This window comes from Barbus barbus (genome assembly GCF_936440315.1).
Source record: "Barbus barbus genome assembly, chromosome: 27".
Taxonomy (NCBI): Eukaryota; Metazoa; Chordata; class Actinopteri; order Cypriniformes; family Cyprinidae; genus Barbus; species Barbus barbus.
Genome location: NC_136755.1, coordinates 15,660,154 through 15,679,886, shown reverse-complemented (window position 1 = coordinate 15,679,886; position 19,733 = coordinate 15,660,154). Strand labels below are relative to the sequence as shown.

Genomic DNA, 19,733 nt, shown 5'->3' with positions numbered 1-19,733 from the left:
TCAGTTTCACAGTCTTTTTTATCCATAAAAAAGGCATCAAGAGTCAATTTCAGGAACATTCCGTCTATTTAAACCAAAATGGCTTGCAATGAAAAACAATTTCAAAATCTGTTTTTGGAATGATGCTGTCAATGTCTTTAGTGTTTAAATATAATACAAAGGTGGCAAATTACAATAATCCCACTGTAACTGTCCTAATAACTAAAAGAAGATTGAAAATGGAAACGAAATGATAAACCACTTGCTTTCCAGCATTCAGAACAACAGTCAAAATTTTCTTCAGTATTGTGGTACTAAATGGCTGTGAAGTCCAAGTCACTGTCTGAATCAGTCTCATTGGGTGATTTGTCTCTCTCCAGGTGCAGCTCTCTGACGGTAAGGATACGTGTAAGCATGCTGTCCAGAACCTCATCACTCAAGGAGGTGGTTGAGAACCACGTGGGACTGCTGGGTACACAGGAGCGCTCGGGGCTCAGGTAAAACTGGGTTGTGTCTTGTCTTATGCCGGGCGAGCTGGAAGAAACAACACTGTATGATAACCAAATACACCATGACTCGTATTATTTCACAAAATGCCGACGTACCATTTTGAGAGATAGAACTCGTACAGCCTGACAGGACAGCGAAGAGGATTGTCTGAATTCTGCCGTATTTTTAGCACCCTTTGCCGTTCACCTTCTTTCTTCTTCTTCTTTACAGGGACACCATCTAAATTGGACAAAATTACTAAGTAGAAACATAATTAACAAAAAACACACTAATAAAAGGTATGACTGACCCCTGACCTGTGCTTCCGTCCTCTTTGGGGGGATAGAAACGCAGGAAGGATACTTTGTTGTTGGCTTGTCCTCGAGAGTAGCGTTTGATGTGGCCGAAAGAGAGGCGACGGTGCTGCTCCACTGTCCTGTAGTTGAAGTACTTAGTGAAGAAGTAGAGCAGCGTGTTGAGCAGCACACCTGGTGAAAACGCCCCCAGCTGCTTACAGTCCCACAGATGATACTCCTCCACACGAGAATGAACATAACCTGAACAAACACACAGAGACATGTTTATAGAGCAGCAACAAAACAAGTTAGTCACATTTTTGTCCTAAATTACTCACCACTGGGCAAAATAGTTGGTTTCCACCCTCTGAGTATGTTGCTCATTTCATGGCAGAATTTGGTGTAAAAGACGTCTGCGAAGATGTTCTCCATCCGATTGTTCTCAAACAGGTACTGCAAACATGAACGACAAGAGCTAAATTAAATAGACAATATATAACAAATTAATGTGTTGAGATTGTGTTTTTTTTTCATGATTTACCTGCTGGATGCCCAAGCAGAGATAAAAGATGCTGTCAGGGCTGTATTTCTCTCCATTGGGTCGACGAACTTCAGAAATGAACTTGCAGAGGCCGTAGCTTATTTCAGCAGTGCAGCACTTCAACAAATCCTCCTTTAGTGTCATACTGCGCGCTATTGATGAAGAAGTGTTTAATGCCATAAAATCTCATCTTGCATATGTAAAAATGGCTAATTAATCCACATTTTCATTGTTGATTTATTTAATTATTCCCAAGATAATGTTGTCCGGTATTGCTTCTTAATAAAGTATAACTAAACTTGTTTTGGGGATGAAATGCTAGATAAAAAGTAAACTGAGGCTTACAGCCAAATTTGAGAGTCTCCATGTTGGGTTGGGTGTTCCTACAGCGCACCCACTTCTTCCAGGCTTTGACTCCGTACTCATGTTGCAGTTTGGAGAGGCTGTTTGGAGGTGCTGATGCACACTTACCGCCCTACATTCCAACAAAACGCATCATAATCAGCTTTCCATAATATGATACGTTAGAGTTTGGTTGGTGGTCAGGAATAATTCTTCTTTAGTTTTTCTTACCCGTTTCTTCTCAGGGAAGCCATCATGTCCTCTCTTGCGTGATCTCTGTTTGCCAGAATTGATCTCCTTTTGCATTTGTTTTCTAAAACGTTCAATGCTCTCTGAAACATGAAAGGATAAAAATGCATGGAAAATGAATGGAAGATAATAAAAAAACTTGTTGGTTTGTTTTGACCTCTGAATCACAGCAGAAGCTCTTACCGATTGGGAAATCAGCCTCCAAGTCCATCTGTGGCTCTTCTGCGGCGGTGGAGACGGGGGTCAGTGTGGCAGATCTAGATGGAGGCGGCCTCTCAGGCTCAGGGGTTTGATCCCACGTCTGGGCAGAAGACACAGAGTCCTCCTCCCAACTCAGATTGCTGGATAGATCTTCCAAATCAAGGTCCTCCATTATGTTACCAGTCTGATCTGAGCAACAAAACAGGTGGCTTCAAAGATGTGTGACCGAAACAATTAAATGTGCATTTGCTGATATATTATACAGCCTAAACACCACAACCCATTATCTTTTCTATCATTTACCACTAGAGATGATTTGTTTCTCCTTTTCTGCATCCTCAGCCACCATCTCTGCCATCATGATGAGGTCGGCCTCTAGAGGGTCATCAGGGATCTTCTCTTTGATTTCCTGAATGGTCTTCACAATGTGCTCGGCATTGTCCAGGGTTGTGGGGAAGAACAAGGGCACAGGAACCTGCATAGAAGCCATATTTGGTTCATAGACCACAAAACTACATCTAACCAAGTGCAACTGTCAACATATCTACTTTTAACAAGTTTCAAGGAATATTCAAGGCTAAATACACTTCTGTGATATGTTGTTAATACAGAAAATAATTCTGACTCAGAAGTTGAGGATGAGGAAGTGTAAAGAGTAAATGTACCGGAAGTGGAAGCCCCACAGACTGTGGAATGTATTGAGTGTAGAGATGCATGGGAACTGGCACATACACTGGCACTGGCACAGGCAGCACTATCACCTTAGGAGTTCCATCTGCAGGATATACAAAAAAAGAAAAGTGTCATATGCACTGGTAGTAGTTTACTAAAGAGAAAAACAAATGAGGAACAATTTCCAGAATAAGGATGCTAAAAAGTGATTGTCATTGTCGCGCTGGAACTGATTAGTACCTATTTGTGTTTCTGCCTCACAGGTGTGAGGTTTACAGGATGTGGCTTTGTTTTTGCTTATGGATTTATATGGCAAGTCCTTGTCTTTCTGGGTTTGGGATGAAGAGACAGGAGCTTTCACAGCACGCTCCTGTGAGCAGAGCAAAGAACAAGAGATTTGTTTACAGCAAACCAGACTGATCCAAACAAGCACTCCTAAAGCTAAAAATTTGAATACCAATCTTGCTCTCAATAAGTAAAGTTAGTTACTGAAAATCTCAGTTTTTAGACTATGAGTATAAATACAGGTCTTTCCTGAACTCACATTTCCTTTGACTTTTACGGGAACAGAGCCTGAGGAAACAAAGGGTTATATATGAATGACTTAAGCAAACAACGCATCTCAATCTTTAATCCTATGCATTATGCACTATACATGAGTGTTTAGATAGTTAATGCATCTGAGGTCATTCACCTTTTGGATCTGTGTTTCCCAAAACACCTGGCTGGTCGTTGGATGCACTTGAAAGGGAGACAACATTGGCAATGACCGGTGTGCCCTGTTTAGTACTTTGAGGAACTGCAGAGGATACTGGGGTCACACCTGTGGAGACAGTGACAGCGCAGGACTCCAGACTAAAGAAAATGAAACATTTAGGATGTAATAACTTTTGCTAGCCAATTATAGAATCTACAGATGTAATAAAAGACTGGATGGGATAAAAGCAGACCAATACACCCAAATATCTGTAAGAGAACATACCTTGTGTGGCTAGAGATTTATTTGCAACGACTCCAGTGATGCCCTGCAGACTGCAGAAGAACATCAGGCACCGCAGGCTGCAGAAATGCTTCATCTCACCCAGCCATTTCACAGTCTCAGTTATCTTTTTGGCCTGCCTGCACATTGAGCACTTTATTTCCTGTCAAAATTGTGCAGCAGCAATATTTACTGTTACCTTCAGAAGCAACATCTTACAGTCTCTCACAAAAATGAGTACACCTCTCACATTTCGGCAACTATTTCAGTATATCTTCTCAAGGGACAATACTATTTTAGATATTTTAGAATAGTCAATGTGCAACTTGTATAGCAGTAAAGATTTACTGTCCTCTGAAAATAACTCAACATATAGCCATTATTGTCTAAATAGCTGGCAATAAAGTGAGTCCACCCTAATTGATAACAGCTTAAACGTCGTTTAACCATGCAAAGCCACATGTCCTATTCATCAGGTTCATATTTTTGTCTGCTTGACAGGATTATACAGGTCCTTTTCAAAAAATTAGCATATTGTGATAAAGTTCATTATTTTCTGTAATGTACTGATAAACATTAGACTTTCATATATTTTAGATTCATTACAACACAACTGAAGTAGTTCAAGCCTTTTATTGTTTTAATATTGATGATTTTGGCATACAGCTCATGAAAACCCAAAATCTCAAAAAATTAGCATATCATGAAAAGGTTCTCTAAACGAGCTATTAACCTAATCATCTGAATCAACTAATTAACTCTAAACACCTGCAAAAGATTCCTGAGGCTTTTAAAAACTCCCAGCCTGGTTCATTACTCAAAACCGCAATCATGGGTAAGACTGCCGACCTGACTGCTGTCCAGAAGGCCATCATTGACACCCTCAAGCAAGAGGGTAAGACACAGAAAGAAATTTCTGAACGAATAGGCTGTTCCCAGAGTGCTGCATCAAGGCACCTCAGTGGGAAGTCTGTGGGAAGGAAAAAGTGTGGCAGAAAACGCAGCACAACGAGAAGAGGTGACCGGACCCTGAGGAAGATTGTGGAGAAAGACCGATTCCAGACCTTGGGGGACCTGCGGAAGCAGTGGACTGAGTCTGGAGTAGAAACATCCAGAGCCACCGTGTACAGGCGTGTGCAGGAAATGGGCTACAGGTGCCGCATTCCCCAGGTCAAGCCACTTTTGAACAGAGAAGCAGCACTGGACTGTTGCTCAGTGGTCCAAAGTACTTTTTTCGGATGAAAGCAAATTTTGCATGTCATTCGGAAATCAAGGTGCCAGAGTCTGGAGGAAGACTGGGGAGAGGGAAATGCCAAAATGCCTGAAGTCCAGTGTCAAGTACCCACAGTCAGTGATGGTCTGGGGTGCCATGTCAGCTGCGGGTGTTGGTCCACTGTGTTTTATCAAGGGCAGGGTCAATGCAGCTAGCTATCAGGAGATTTTGGAGCACTTCATGCTTCCATCTGCTGAAAAGCTTTATGGAGATTAAGATTTCATTTTTCAGCACGACCTGGCACCTGCTCACAGTGCCAAAACCACTGGTAAATGGTTTACTGACCATGGTATTACTGTGCTCAATTGGCCTGCCAACTCTCCTGACCTGAACCCCATAGAGAATCTGTGGGATATTGTGAAGAGAAAGTTGAGAGACGCAAGACCCAACACTCTGGATGAGCTTAAGGCCGCTATCGAAGCATCCTGGGCCTCCATAACACCTCAGCAGTGCCACAGGCTGATTGCCTCCATGCCACGCCGCATTGTAAAGTAAAGTCGTGACGTATTGTCAAGTATGGTGACCCATACTCGAAATTGGTGCTCTGCGTTTAACCCATCCAAGTGCACACACACAGCAGTGAGTAGTGAACAAATGCGCGCACACACACACACACACACACACACACCCGGAGCAGTGGGCAGCCATGCTGCGGCGCCCGGGGAGCAATTGGGGGTTCGGTGCACCTCAGTCGTGGTATTGAGGGTGGAGAGAGCGCTGGACATTCCCTCCCCCCACCTACAATCCCTGCCGGCCGGGGGCTCGAACTCGCAACCTTTCGATTACGAGTCCGACTCTCTAACCATTAGGCCACGACTTCCCCACGACTTCCCCTGAAGCAGTCATTTCTGCAAAAGGATTCCCGACCAAGTATTGAGTGCATAACTGAACATAATTATTTGAAGGTTGACTTTTTTTGTATTAAAAACACTTTTCTTTTATTGGTCGGATGAAATATGCTAATTTTTTGAGATAGGAATTTTGGGTTTTCATGAGCTGTATGCCAAAATCATGAGCTGTATGCCAAAATCATAAAGATTTTGCTTTAATAAAAAGCTCTGATTAACTCCATGCCCAGGAGGATTAAAGCAGTTCTAGAGAACAGCGGTGTATAAAATACTGACACTTTGGACACAGTTTTGACATGTTCACTTAGGGTGCACTCATTTTTGTTGTCAGTTATTTAGACAATGGCTATATGCCGAGTTATTTTTTAGAGGACAGTAAATCTATACTGCTATACAAGCTGTACATTGACTACTCTAAAATATATCCAAGTTTAATTTCTATAGTATTGTCCCTTAAGATATACTAAAATTGTTGCTGAAATGTGAGGGGTGTACTCACTTTTGTGAGATACTGTATATCAATATCTTATGCAATATCCTAAGTCTAATGATGCAGCACAAAGGTTCTTTGAAACAATATAGGGAATTTTGCTCCATGTAGTTCCAGGCACTCAGTTCAAGGAACTAGCCAGCAGGCTAGAGAACCAATTTGCTAGAGAACCAATTTCCTGGTTGCATTCGCACCGGCAGCAGGAACTCTGAAGTGGCTGACAGCTACGTCTTTATGCACGCCATTTACAGACGTCAACAACCAGTGAATGGAGGAATGCCGTGATCAAATGAGTTTTTGTTGTTTAAACGACATACCAGTATTGTGGTATTTTAAAAATTCATATCATAAGAAAAATAAACACCGGTATTCAGTATGAACCGGTATACCGCCCACCCAGCACTAACTAAAACTACTAAGTCTGTTTAGTTAGTAAATGAATAACTATGTAACAAAGTAGTAAATAACTACATAACTAAAACAGATTAAATAAGCAAATAAACTACATAAATATCTACATAACTAAACAGCTAAACTAACAACTCACCTGCATAAGTAAACAAAATAAAATATTACCTGACGGATCAGTAAATTATGTTTTAACAAGCAATCGTTCCCACAGAACTCCTCTTGCTTCCCATCAAAGACATCAGTCACTACAGTCTTCGAAGTGCTGTTACAGTAAAAGCAGTTGCAACAGTGTTTCTTTCCCCAGCGTTTGAACAGGCTATGCTCAAAGAGTGTCTTGCATCCTGTACAGACAGGAAAACCACAAGCACAAGGTCACATATACAAAATGAAAAGGTTATTAATTAATATTAAAATGTTGCCAAACAATAAAATAACAACAAGGTCTGAATTATGCTTATAGCTTACTCTCACTGCAGAAGGAACGGTCAGTCTTGTTTATCCTTCTCACTATTTTTACAATTTTATCGAGCTTGCAGTGTTCACAGCGAGCCTCTATGCGGTAGATCCTTCTGAACTCATCAATACAAGTGTTACTGCAGAAAGCGTACATTTTCCTCTGAAAGATCAGATTAAAAAAATTTAAATTAATACAAATTAAATAAATAAAAATTAGAAGCATGTACTCAACCAGGGCCTCAGGCAACTATTAACATATTTTGGTTGGTCTTTTTGTTTTATTAAAGGGGTGGTTGATTCGATTGCGATTTCCCTTTTTTAACGTTAGTTAGTGTGTAATGTTGCTGTTTGAGCATAAACAATATCTGAAAAGTTACGACGCTGAAAGTTCAATGCAAATGGTCTTTTAAAATGATGGTAGTTTAATGCCTACAAATACGGCTGGTAGGGACTACAACGAGCTCCGTCCCCGGTTGGTGACATCACAAACCCACACATTTACATAAACCCTAGCTCCGGGAACATGCAGCAAAGGGGGCGAGGCCATGTTGTGCTGCTTTAGAGAAGAGGAAGAGAAAACTAGGGGTGCACGTAAAAATCTATTCATATATGAATCTCAATTCTGTCTTCTAACGATTCTAATGGATTCACAATTTAGAAAATCAATGTTTTAAAGCAGCAGTTCTTGTTAATATTCCTCGTGTCTCCCTGCTCTGCATCTCTCTCACTCAGATCATCAGCTCCATCAATGAACTGTGTTCCAATTATATACTTTAGACAGACAGATATTTTTCACATAGCTACAAGAAGCAGGCACACGGTTGCCATTGTAGTGAGTGATACTTGCAGGCAAACATTTATTGTTACAAAACTGCAACAATGCAAATCATGTATTCTGCTGTATTACAGCTTTATTCAGGATAAAACCGAATATTGGAAGCTAACATAAGCAGTAGCATTTACAAATATCAGCGGATGTAAAAGTATGAGACAACAAACAAAGAAACATGCCATTCTGAAACATCCTGTAAGAGCCGTGCTAGCACAGGTTCTGCGCAATCCTCTTCACTAATATTCTCTGGGCCTCAAATTGATAAGCAATAATGACGATGCCATTGTTCACAAAACAAACGGAGCGTGAGCCACTGAGCTGAGGGGCATGATGTTTAGACACGCTCTAGGCGTTTTGGCGAATCACAACAAACTGTGCCAACTAACCAATCTGAGCCCATTGCGTATTTCTGAGGGAGGGGCTTTATAAAACCAGGAAATCATCAGAAGGTTTATAAGAGAAGGGACAGAGCGGTGTAGAATTAAGGTAAATTATTGTGAAAAATAAAGCGTTTTTATACTACTATGTACGTTTTTATACAATTAATACGTTATACTGCACCCCATAAACACAATCAAGCCTAGAAAAAAAAAAAACAGTCAACCACCTCTTTAAGAAATAAATCAAATAATGAATAAAAAGACATGTAGGCAATGTCCCTACAGTCCTAGTTACCCTAATATGAAAATACTTTGAATTACTTTTAAATGAGCAAAATTACAGTTATAACAACTGTACACTAGTTGTTGAAAAAAAAATAGTGTAGGTTGGTTAATAGTAAAAACAACAACAAAAAAAGAGGAAAAACTAAATATTTGTAATTGGGCTAATAAAGACAAGTAGGTCTAGTGAACAGGAGTACCCTAAACTCCAGCAGCTCTGGTCTGTGGAAGAAGAAGTTCAGACACTGAGAGCAGGGGATCTTGGTGGCTGTCTGCGCTGGACCACTGGAAGTACTGGTCTTCGCTGATGAGCTGGACCCTGAGGAAGCTGGTTTGGGGGCAGCAGGGTTCGGGGTAGATGTGTTGTTGCTTGTAGAAGTTACTGTTTTTACTGGCATGTTAGATTTCGTCTTATTGAAGGATTCCTGAACCAAGCAAAACAAAAACCAACACAAACTGACATCATTCAAATCAATCAATATGTTTTAGTACTATAATAATTTAAAGAAGATCAGTGCCAGACATGGCAGAATTGTACCTGATATGCTAGTACACAGGAATAAGAGCAGAAGTTCTGAACGGATCCTTTAAACGTGGATATGTGGTACTGAGGCACTAGTTTCAGCTTGCAGTTGCTGCATTCTACTGCAACACCTTGTTTGCATGCAGACAATAAAAACATTCAAGTATAATTTTTTAAACGGAATAAAATTAAACAGTTGTAAATGTCAAATTGAATAAATGCATGGTAACACTTTAGTTCAGGACCAATTCTAATTATTTACTAGTTGCTTATTAGCAAGCATATTACTAGCATATTGGCTGTTTTTTTAAACTACATTTTAATGCCTTATTCTACATCAATGGCATATTATACATCCCTTAATTCTACCCCAAACCTAAACTTAACCTTTAATAACTACCTTACTAATTATTAATAAGCAGCAAATTAGGTGTTCACTGAGGCAAAATTTCATAGTTAATAGTCAGAACTGGTTTCCAAACTAAAGTGACTAAATGCATTAATGAATAATGCATTCAATTTAAATTTTTAAAACTTGCTAAATAAACAATAAAATTCTATTTTTTTATATTTATAAAATAAAAAATACAAATTAATATGATCAACCAAATGCATAAATAAAATAAAATAAAATAATTAATCCAGTCGATTTTATGATGCCTGGGTGACTATCTATACCAGGGATAGGCAACGTCGGTCCTGGAGTGCCAATGTCCTGCAGAGTTTAGCTCCAACTTTGAAAAAAACCCTCACCTGCCTGTAGCCCTAGTAATTCCGAAGACCTTGATTAGCTTGTTCAGGTGTTCAGGTGTGTTTGTTGCCTATCCCTGATCTATACTATCATATATTTAGCAAGATTTTTTTTTTAAATAATTGCTCATAAAAAAATGAAAATTGTCACAATTTACACAAAATCATAATTTACTCACCCTCAAGTCGTTCCAAACCTGTATGACTTTCTTTTTTCTGTGGAACACAAAAGAAGATATTTTAATGTGTAAGTGTTGTTTGTTTATACAATTAAAGTCAATGGGGTCCAATATCTTCTTTTGTGTTCCACAGAAGAAAAAAAAAAGGTTTGGAACAATATGAGAGTGAGCAGTAATACATTTTCTTTTTAAGTTAACATTTCATTTAATTACTTAAACTACATTTTATTGTAATGAGATATATTATATATATATATATATATATATTAGGGCCGGGACTTTAACGCGTTAATTTAGATTAATTACACAAAAATAACGCGTAAAATTTTTTTAACGCATTTTAATCGCACTTATTTTTGCACCGCGGAACGTTTCTCACTGGATGAGTTTCGGCGGACCGATTATACTGGAGCACCAACTAGCGTTCAGACAAAAACAAACCACAGTGAACATGGACAAAGAAGCTGATGAGACCGCTTTGGTTGGCCCTGTGGATGGGAAATTTTGTTATAAAAAACGAATGGATGGAAGCGTCGATAAGAGCACGGTTGTGTGCAAGCTATGCAACAAGGAATTCGCATATCACCGCAGCACATCGAGCCTCAAGTATCACCTCAATGCTAAACATATAGCAAAGTCTGTTATGGCCTCTGAAGCAACAGAGATGTTGTCTACAGTAATAGTCAGGGTTTCCGATGTTCTGAATGTACTTGAAAGTATTGTGTTTTACTTAAAAAAACAGTTTACAGAAGGTATACCTACCTATAGGGTACCTGAATTTCTGAAATGTAGGCTACTATATTTCTAAATATCCTATTGCTACACTTAATGGCAATATTGCACTGGTCTGTTGGACTTGGTTGAACAAAAATAAACAATATTTTGTTGCTTAAGCTTATGTATTCAGTCATTATTCAATGGTATACTAAAAATCCATATGAAAAAACTTACTTCTCACTGTTCTCAGGTAAAATATTTATATGCGATTAAAATGTGATTAATTTCGATTAATTAATTACAAAGCCTCTAATTAATTAGATTATTTTTTTTAATCGAGTCCCGGCCCTAATATATATATATATATATATATATATATATATATATATATATATATATATCTCCAATCAAAATGCTAGGGTTAGTATGACTAGCTAGAAAAAAAGAAATCTGCAAATATGCATTAAATTGATTAAAAGCAAAAAAATAAAAAATTATTTTGAATTTTGTTCATCAAAAAAATGCAGAGGATTAAATTATGGTAAAGTACATTACCTTAGAAAACTGTTATTTTAATTAAAAATAATAATAATATTTCATAGTTAATAAACAACTTTTTTTATTAAATAAATAAAGCCATGGTGAGCGTAAGAGACTTCTTTCAAAAATGTTCCCGAACACAAAGTTTTGGATGGTAGTTTAGGTATTGGCTAGTATTGGCACTCATACTCTGACTCTAAAACTGGCATCTGTGCTTCACTACAGTTTAAAACACTGGGTTGTGTTGCAAATCACTGTACCTGACGACCTGCCAGTCTGGACTTTACTTGCCATGACACAGGAAGTGGAGCAGAAAAGCTCCCTGATGCCCTCTGAGTTTGGACTGTCCACCGCATCTGCAGCTGGGCGCAGGGCATGACACATTTTGCAGGTGACAAGTTTCAGACTCCTCTATAAATAAAGATGAGTTTATCCAATGTATAATTCACCCTAAAAATTATATTAATCTATCATTCATTTTGTTGAAATGAGTATTATCACTATTGATGTGCGGTCACCTTTTTGTAGGCTGTGAGGCAGTTTTGGCTGCAGAACTTCATAACTCTGTCCTCCATCTGCAGAGATGGACACTGACTGTCTGTGCCATAGCAATATCCTCCACAGTTCACACAGCTGTTCATGTTCAGCTTATTGGAGGAGCGGAACTGGTTGAAGCAGCTGTCGCTGCACAGCTTATGGATGGAGCCCATGTAATTCACCTCATGACTATGAGTCTATGAGAAACAACCATTTCGGATCTTTAACTCAATTACAGCAACACGATATGCATTTATAATTTCTGACTGAGCACACAAGAATATTCTTCAGAACAGATGGAGATGTCTGCTCACCACTCCTGTCATCTCACACACACTGCACTTGAAGTTTAAAGCGCTACGGCATTTCTGACTGCAGAACTCCTTCACAGTCCCTGACGTGTCTACCAGGGTAATTTTGATATTCTCAGCCTGAATTTCTCTGAAAAGAAAGAACATACATTAAGACAAATCTTTCCAATCACATACAACTATAGATGAATGAAATGTTGTAAGCGTACTTAAGGCAGCAGTGACATGTTTTCTTCTTAGAGTTGCAGAGACATTGAGGCGAGCAGTAGAGTTTAGAAGAGCCACTACGCTGAAATGCTGTGTGTCCCTTCAGCATGACCTTATTACAGGCAGTGCACAACACACCATGTCTTTTTAAAGGTTGAATGGATTTTGCTGGGATTGATGGTGTCTTTTCTGGGACGCCTACTGAAGCTTCTGTGACAAAGAAGGGAATGTCAAAATGCAAAAACTCAACCCAGCTCACCCAAAAAGGTGGTGTTCATCCAGTTTGAAGGCTGGCTACTATGCACTATATGACAGAAAGTCACATAGGTTTGGAACAAACGTACTGAAAAAATTATAATGCTACCTAACGCTCATATGCAGCATTTACTCCAACAGAAAACACACCTTGTATCTTGATATCATCCGGTGCTTGGTCAAAATCCTGAAAGCATGAACATAGTGGGAGAATCCATAATCATTCATTTACAAAAATGTGTGTAATCATGAGTAATGGATAATAGGGGGTTGACATTGGAGAATAAATATGGAAAATTAAATTCATATAGATCACATACTTTTTAGCCTAATTAAAATCATATTTATTGGCAAGAAATGTCATGTATGCTTTGTCACATCTTCTATAATATACACTATCATTCAAATGTTTGTGGTTGACAAATTTTTTTTAATTAAGTCTTAAAATGTAATTTATTCCTGTGATGACAAAGCTGAATTTTCAGCAGCCATTAATACTCCAGTCTTCAGTGTCACATGATCCGTCAGAACTCATGCAAATATGCTGATTTGCTGCTCAACCATGATACATTTTTTAGGATTATGATGAATATAAATTTCAAAAGAGGGAAATAAACAACTTACTGACTCAAACCGTCTGAACAGTAGTTTATGTTGTATATATTATGTAATTTATTGACCAAAAAAAAAGTACTTCAACTTATTTGGATAATTTAAAATTTCAGTATAATTCAGTAACTTCGAGAAGAGCACCTCATCATCTTTAATGTTTTCCATCGGGGAATGTGGCGCTTTTTTCCATTCCTCATCCATCGGTTCATCCTTGATCTTCAAAGGCATCATGACAGAGGGCTGGGTTGCTTTAACTTTGTCAACAGCCTGCATAGAAGAAAGATAATTTATTTTTAGAAGTGCATTGCTCCATGGGTTAGCAAACAAACTCAAACTCGTTTGCCTGTAGTGGTGAGCATAAAATGGTGCTGTGCTCACCATTTCAGCAGATGATTCCATAGTTCTGCTTTTTATGTCTTTGGCTCTCTGTGTTTCTGTTAAACAGGAAAAGTACAAATCATGTTCAAATACAAAAAAGACAAACATTATCACACTTATTGTGAATTTACTAGTGTTAAGGACACTGTTTTATTGAAACAAAACATTGGTTCAATTACCTGAATCTTCTGATCCATCCACGTCTGTCATCCCACTGTAATCCTCATTCTGGTCCAGTGTCATTTCATTAGTGTCCTCAACTTTAGTGATCACAAGCTCTTCTGAACACTGGGCCATGTCCTCCCCCTGGCACATGTCTGGATGTCCTTTAAAATCCTCACTGGCCATAAAGACACCTGCTGCAGATGGAGAGTCCAGCCCAGAGTTCTCATCTGAAAGTGGAAATGACGACATTTATACATTTCAAATATGATATTTAGGTTACCAGACACAGACAAATTTGTTGAGGATTTGCAGGATCGTGACTAATTTGGAGAAGCTAAACTCACAGAAACAAAACTAAAACCCTTCTTGCCTTCTGAATAAGCAACAGAATCCATGTTGGCGTTTACATCATAATATTCTTCCATTTGTAGCCCAGCCTCAGCAGGATCATCCTGTCAGAAAACAGTTAGTGGAGCAACATAAGTTATGGTTTAGAAGTAAAATAGCACAACCTGTTCATTTTCAAATTGTATGACAATTTTTTAAGGACTTGCCATTTGGTAGTGCCATGTGGGTGGAAGAGCATAGTAGGACCCAAAAGTCGATAGAGATGTAGATGGCTCTGTAGGTGGATTTGTAACATTCAAAATGAGTTTACCATGTTGTTCAGGGCAGGTTCTGGGGTTCTTTTGCTTTCCTGAAGTGGATTCAAAATCATCTGCATAATAAACCTCATCATCTTCCTCTGTATCCCAACTGTTGTCTGCTGACAGGGCGTCTGGTTCAATCACAATGTCCTAAAACAGCAGCAAACAGTGTTAAAGGAATGGTTCACCAAAAAAGTTAAACTTGCTGAAAATGTATTCCCCCTCAGGCCATCGAAGAGGTCGATGCGTTTGTTTCATTGTCAGAACAGATTACGAGATATTCAGCATTAAATCATTTGCTTACCAGTGGATCCTCTGCAGTGAATGGGTGCCGTCGGAATGAGAGTTCACAACCAATCAATTAACATTTTGTGAAGTGAAGAGCTGTTTTTGTAATAAACAAATTCAACATTTTATATTTTAAAACATTGCTTTTTGCCATGACATAATATCGCTTTCTCTACTGAAAAAAAAAAATCATCTCATCATCTGAAACAGGACAGGAGAGCAATATTCACAGATCAAGCACTGTTTACAAGCCAAAACAGCCCAAAATAGTTCTAAACTAATATGTTGATAAGAGGACAACGGGAAGGGGTTTTCACTGGGGGAAGCATTATTATGGATTACATACTGTTATTTTGGCCAGAAGCAATGTTTTAAAGTTGCTTAGCAATGGATTCACAAGACATTAATCTATTGCTTGGGTTATTGGGATGTTTTTATCAGCTGTTTGGCCTCTTATTCTGATGGCACCCATTCACTGCAGACAATCCACTGGTGAGAAAATGATGCTAAATTTATCCAAATCTGTTCCTACATCTTGGATATCCTGGGGGTGAGTAAATTTTAAATTAGCATCATTAACTATTATACATTAACATCGTTAACTATTCCTTAAAAAAAACAAAAACAAACAAAAAAACCCATCTAAATACAAAAATTATTTCATTATTTTCCCACTCATCCCGTTTCAAAACTGTATGCATTTATTAAAATTTATTACAATCAGTAACAGTTATGGTGACCACAGAGTCTGTCAAACGCTAATAATGACAAAGTTGCCCATTTGACGTATGCGCTGTATTCATAATAATTGTCAGATTTTTTTTTTTTTTATTGTGGACATCAACGGGAGATTGTCATACATCATTGTTAAAGGGATGATTCGTCCAAAAATTAATCTCGTTTTTCTCTGCAAGTCCTATTGCTGTGTTTGAACATTGGCTTGTCTATCAGCAACACACACCTCCGTTTGCTGCCTAGGCACAGCAGATGAATTCAGATATCTTCGAGTTGGCCCTGTGAGATCGTCCGGCGAAAAATGGTCACTGCACACTCTCAACGCCCGGATATTTTCAATGGGTGAATTTATATCCCGTTTGAGAGCGAGCAGCCACAGCTTCAGCCTCTCTGAATCATGCAACGGTAATGTGTGGAAAGCCAAACTTTCCTCCTGTGATGATACCACTGGACGGAGTCGTATCGCTTTCTCTCGGTTGAAGCATCCAGGAAACGCACACACGCGTACCATTGCGAAAACAACAAATCAAATTCCGATTTGTTGGGACTCGCTGTTATGCGAAACGTAAAGGAGCCATGTTTGAACGTGCAGAAGCGGAACGAGACTCCACAGCTATGGCATGACACAGATATCCATCAAAAATCCCTCTATTCCTCTCATGGTGCTGCCTTTTCGGAGGCTATACGTCGCACGAGTCACGGGGGTTATTGTTATGATACTTTCTGCTGCTCTCTTCATCCACTTACGAATGGAAAAAGGAGGAGCAGAATCGAGTGCTTCTTGTGGTGGTTTACAAACAACACATGGTGCATTTCCGCCACCTACTGGACTGGTGCCACATCGTTAGCTCACTGGCTTTCAACTGTCGACATTTAAAGGATTAGTTCACCCAAAAATGAAAAGTCTGTCATTATTTACTCGCCCTCATATGGTTACAAACCCGTAAGACCTTCGTTCATCTTGGGAACACAAATTAAGATGATTTTGATTAAATCTGAGGGCTTTCTGACCCTCCATAGACATCAACGCAACTAACACGTCCAAGGCTCAGAAACGTAGTAAAGACATCTTTAAACAATCCATGTGAAATCAGTGGTTCAGACTAATTTTATGAAGCCACGAACATACTTGTTCAGTGCACAAAGGCCACAAAAATAATGACTTTACTCAACGTCTTGTCTTCCATGACCCATGCATGTGGTGCAGCACCTTGTTTACTGCTGTGACTTGGATGTAATTTACGTTACAGTTTCATGCAAAGCATTATAAAATAAAGTTTTAAAAATTATTTTTAGTCACATAAAAGTCGAGACATATGAATGAATTACTGTATCGTAGCTTTATCACCCTCAACGATCTCCCCATGCCACTTTCACTCATACCTCTTTGTTTTTTAAAAGCAGACTGGGCACAGCTGTTGATTTCAATAATCGTCGTATCTTTTCTTGACAAGTTTTGAAGTCGTCTGGTGAAAAATGTTCACTGCACAACCTCATTTGCTTGACGTATCGAAGCGGCAAATCAACATCCCGCTGAACAGCCAGCAGCCATCGCCTCAGTCGCTTTGGGTCGTTTATTGGGAAAGTGTGAAAGGTAAGTCTTTCATCTGTCGGCGCTGGTAATGCACTTTTACGTACTTTCGCTGGTTTCTCACGATTCGGGCACCCGGGACATGCACACTTCAGCACCATTTCAAAGACTACACATTAGCTTGCATAAGCGTGCCTTCCTCTGCAAGGCAGCAGGGTTGCCAGGTTTTCACACAAGAAGTATTCTAGTAGCTTCACAATATTGAAGTTGAGCCACTGATGTCACATGGACTGTTTTACCGATGTCCTTACCACGTTTCTGGGTCTGGGAACATTTCAGTTGCGTTGCTGTCTATGCAGCGGCAGCAAGCTCTCAGATGTCATCAAAAATATCCTAATGTGTGTTCCGAAGATTAACAAAGGTCTTACAAGTTTAAAACAAGAAGGTGAGTAAATAATGACATAATTTTCATTTTGGGCTGAACGAACCCTTTACTGCAAAAATCATGTGACCAATGACAAACGAAGCCTCACTTTCTGTCCAATCAGGTGCGTGATTAACTTGTGTGTAGGAATGTTTGAATCCCAGATCCTACTTTACAAGTAAAGTTTTCATTCAGTCTTAATCACAATGTTTAAATAACCAGTCATAAAAGTAATATAAGGAGTGCCAATTATTTTACTAAAATTAAATATTTTCCATATGCAATTCAAATATCTGTACATTATTTTTCTATTCCATCATCTTAATATTCACACTGGCCTTTAATGCCACAGTTTAATGGGTAAATTAACTTTTATAAGAGAGAAATTCAACAAACACACACACAAAAACTCCAGGCTTTTATTTGTAACATGAATTGATCTATGGAATGTGTGGGTGCTTTCGAGATGGTCCTCACTGCAGAACACAAGATCCATGGGGCAAGGATAGATCCAGATCCAGATCCAAATCCTCCCACCTTAACTTAAACCTACCCATCTCCACCCCTGGGTGTGGATGTAACCTCGCCCCCTGGATCTTGTGTACTGCAGTGAGGGGCTACTGGCTTTGTCCGACGGAGGTTCTTTCACAGGCTTTTGGCTGCTATATTTTTTACTAACCACCAGATCTTTTCCTGGAACAGGCAGACGAAAACATCAATGCTTCATGAGGCTTCATTTGCCCACCACTAAACATTGTTGAAAAAAGTTGTTATTTTTGTTTTCTTTATGCACAAATAGTATTCTTGTAGCTTGCTCTCAGATTTAATCAAAAATATCTTAATTTTTGTTCCAAAGATGAACAAATGTCTTACAGGTTTGGAACGACATTAGGGTGAGTAATTAATGACCATTTTCATTTTGGGGTGAACTATCCCTTTACAATCATTTTAAATGAAACAAAATAAAATAAGTAGTGCTATTAAACGATTAATCGCATCCAAAATAAAAGTTTTTCTTTACATAATGTGTATACTTATTGTATATATTTAAGAATTTTTTTTTTATATATATTAAATATATTTATATATCATAAAAAACATACGATTATGAATATATAAATGTATAAACGTAAATATTTTCAAAATATACTGTGTAATAATACATATTAGTACATAGTACACAACATGTATATATAATGTAAACAAAAACTTATTTTGGATCTGATTAATCATTTGACAGCACTTAAAATAAGCCAAAACAACTAAAAAAGACAGTTCTTCCTTATTTAATTCATCCCCACATTCATCCTTATTTAAAATCTTTGAATATCCAGTGTTTCTACTGCCCTGAAAATTAATAAATTCTTAAAACCCCATTTTATGAATTCAATATATACTCTTGATTGCCTTGTTAGTTGACAATAGTTCACCCAAAATGACCATTTTCTGTTATCCTCACTTTTACAAGGGTCTGGAGCTCAAGCTTTCTGTCGCTTGATGACGTACGCGCGGTCGCAAAATCTCGCGTGAACTGACGCCATTGTTCGTTTCTAATCCAGCTGCTGGTGATCTGTCAGATTTACATACCTCGGCTCGTTGTGAAACAAACATAGGCACCGCTGATGATTTGAGTAAGACTTGATTCCCACTGATGGCTTTGAAGTCATCAGGGGAAAAATGCTCACTGCAGACCCTCCATACTTTGAGTAACCTCATAGGCGTGTTAATATCCATCTGAAGAGCAAGTAACCATAACTGCAGTCGATCCGGCTCAAACGTCGGGAATCGGTGGAAAGTCAATTTTCCCGTTTGAGTTGACGCACGTAATCTTACGCTTTTAAATAGGTTGCGGCATCCAGGATAAGCACATGTAAGCACCATTTTTGAGGAACAATACGAATCGAGTATAAATATATTGCTAAAAACAAGCCACCTTCTGCACAGGCGTCTTCGTCCCTCTCTGTAAACAACAATGGCGTCAGTTCACGCGAGATTTTCCTACCGCACATACATCATCATGCGACAGAAAACCTGAGCTCCAGATTCTTGACCCGGACATTTCTCTGCAGCTGAGTGGATTTGATGTAATAATATACTTCGGTGATCATGGATTTGATAAAGATAAAGCATACTTCATACAATTGTTAATTTTAATGGGGAAGTTTCATATTCATAAAATGAAGTGGTCAGGCTCCAGACCAAACTTTTCTCATT

General features: G+C 38.7%; 1 protein-coding gene across 6 annotated transcripts; it reads right to left on the bottom strand.

The window, feature by feature from the left end:
* Positions 1-19,487, bottom strand: zmym4.2 (zinc finger MYM-type containing 4, tandem duplicate 2). Of its 6 annotated transcripts, none has more exons than XR_013782127.1 (29): positions 19,107-19,487; positions 14,449-14,691; positions 14,265-14,346; positions 13,909-14,121; positions 13,730-13,785; positions 13,493-13,618; positions 12,890-12,926; positions 12,487-12,694; positions 12,281-12,407; positions 11,948-12,163; positions 11,690-11,840; positions 9,259-9,374; positions 8,921-9,145; positions 7,236-7,386; positions 6,936-7,111; positions 3,752-3,911; positions 3,464-3,592; positions 3,314-3,342; positions 3,010-3,139; positions 2,763-2,872; positions 2,401-2,572; positions 2,080-2,286; positions 1,879-1,979; positions 1,651-1,780; positions 1,306-1,457; positions 1,103-1,217; positions 779-1,025; positions 585-708; positions 1-513 (listed from the first exon to the last, which is right to left on the bottom strand). XR_013782127.1 is itself a non-coding variant. In XM_079380799.1 (29 exons), exons 1-29 carry the CDS (start codon positions 19,398-19,400, stop codon positions 294-296), a joined length of 4,440 nt encoding a protein of 1,479 aa, XP_079236925.1. In that variant the 5' UTR covers positions 19,401-19,487; the 3' UTR covers positions 1-293. The 6 variants fall into 6 exon arrangements, 5 of the variants coding, with proteins under 5 accessions (XP_079236925.1, XP_079236924.1, XP_079236926.1 ...); XM_079380799.1 differs by having other exon boundaries at positions 786-1,025; XM_079380798.1 differs by lacking the exon at positions 19,107-19,487 and adding an exon at positions 16,948-17,298 and having other exon boundaries at positions 786-1,025.
* Positions 19,488-19,733: the final 246 nt, after the last annotated feature.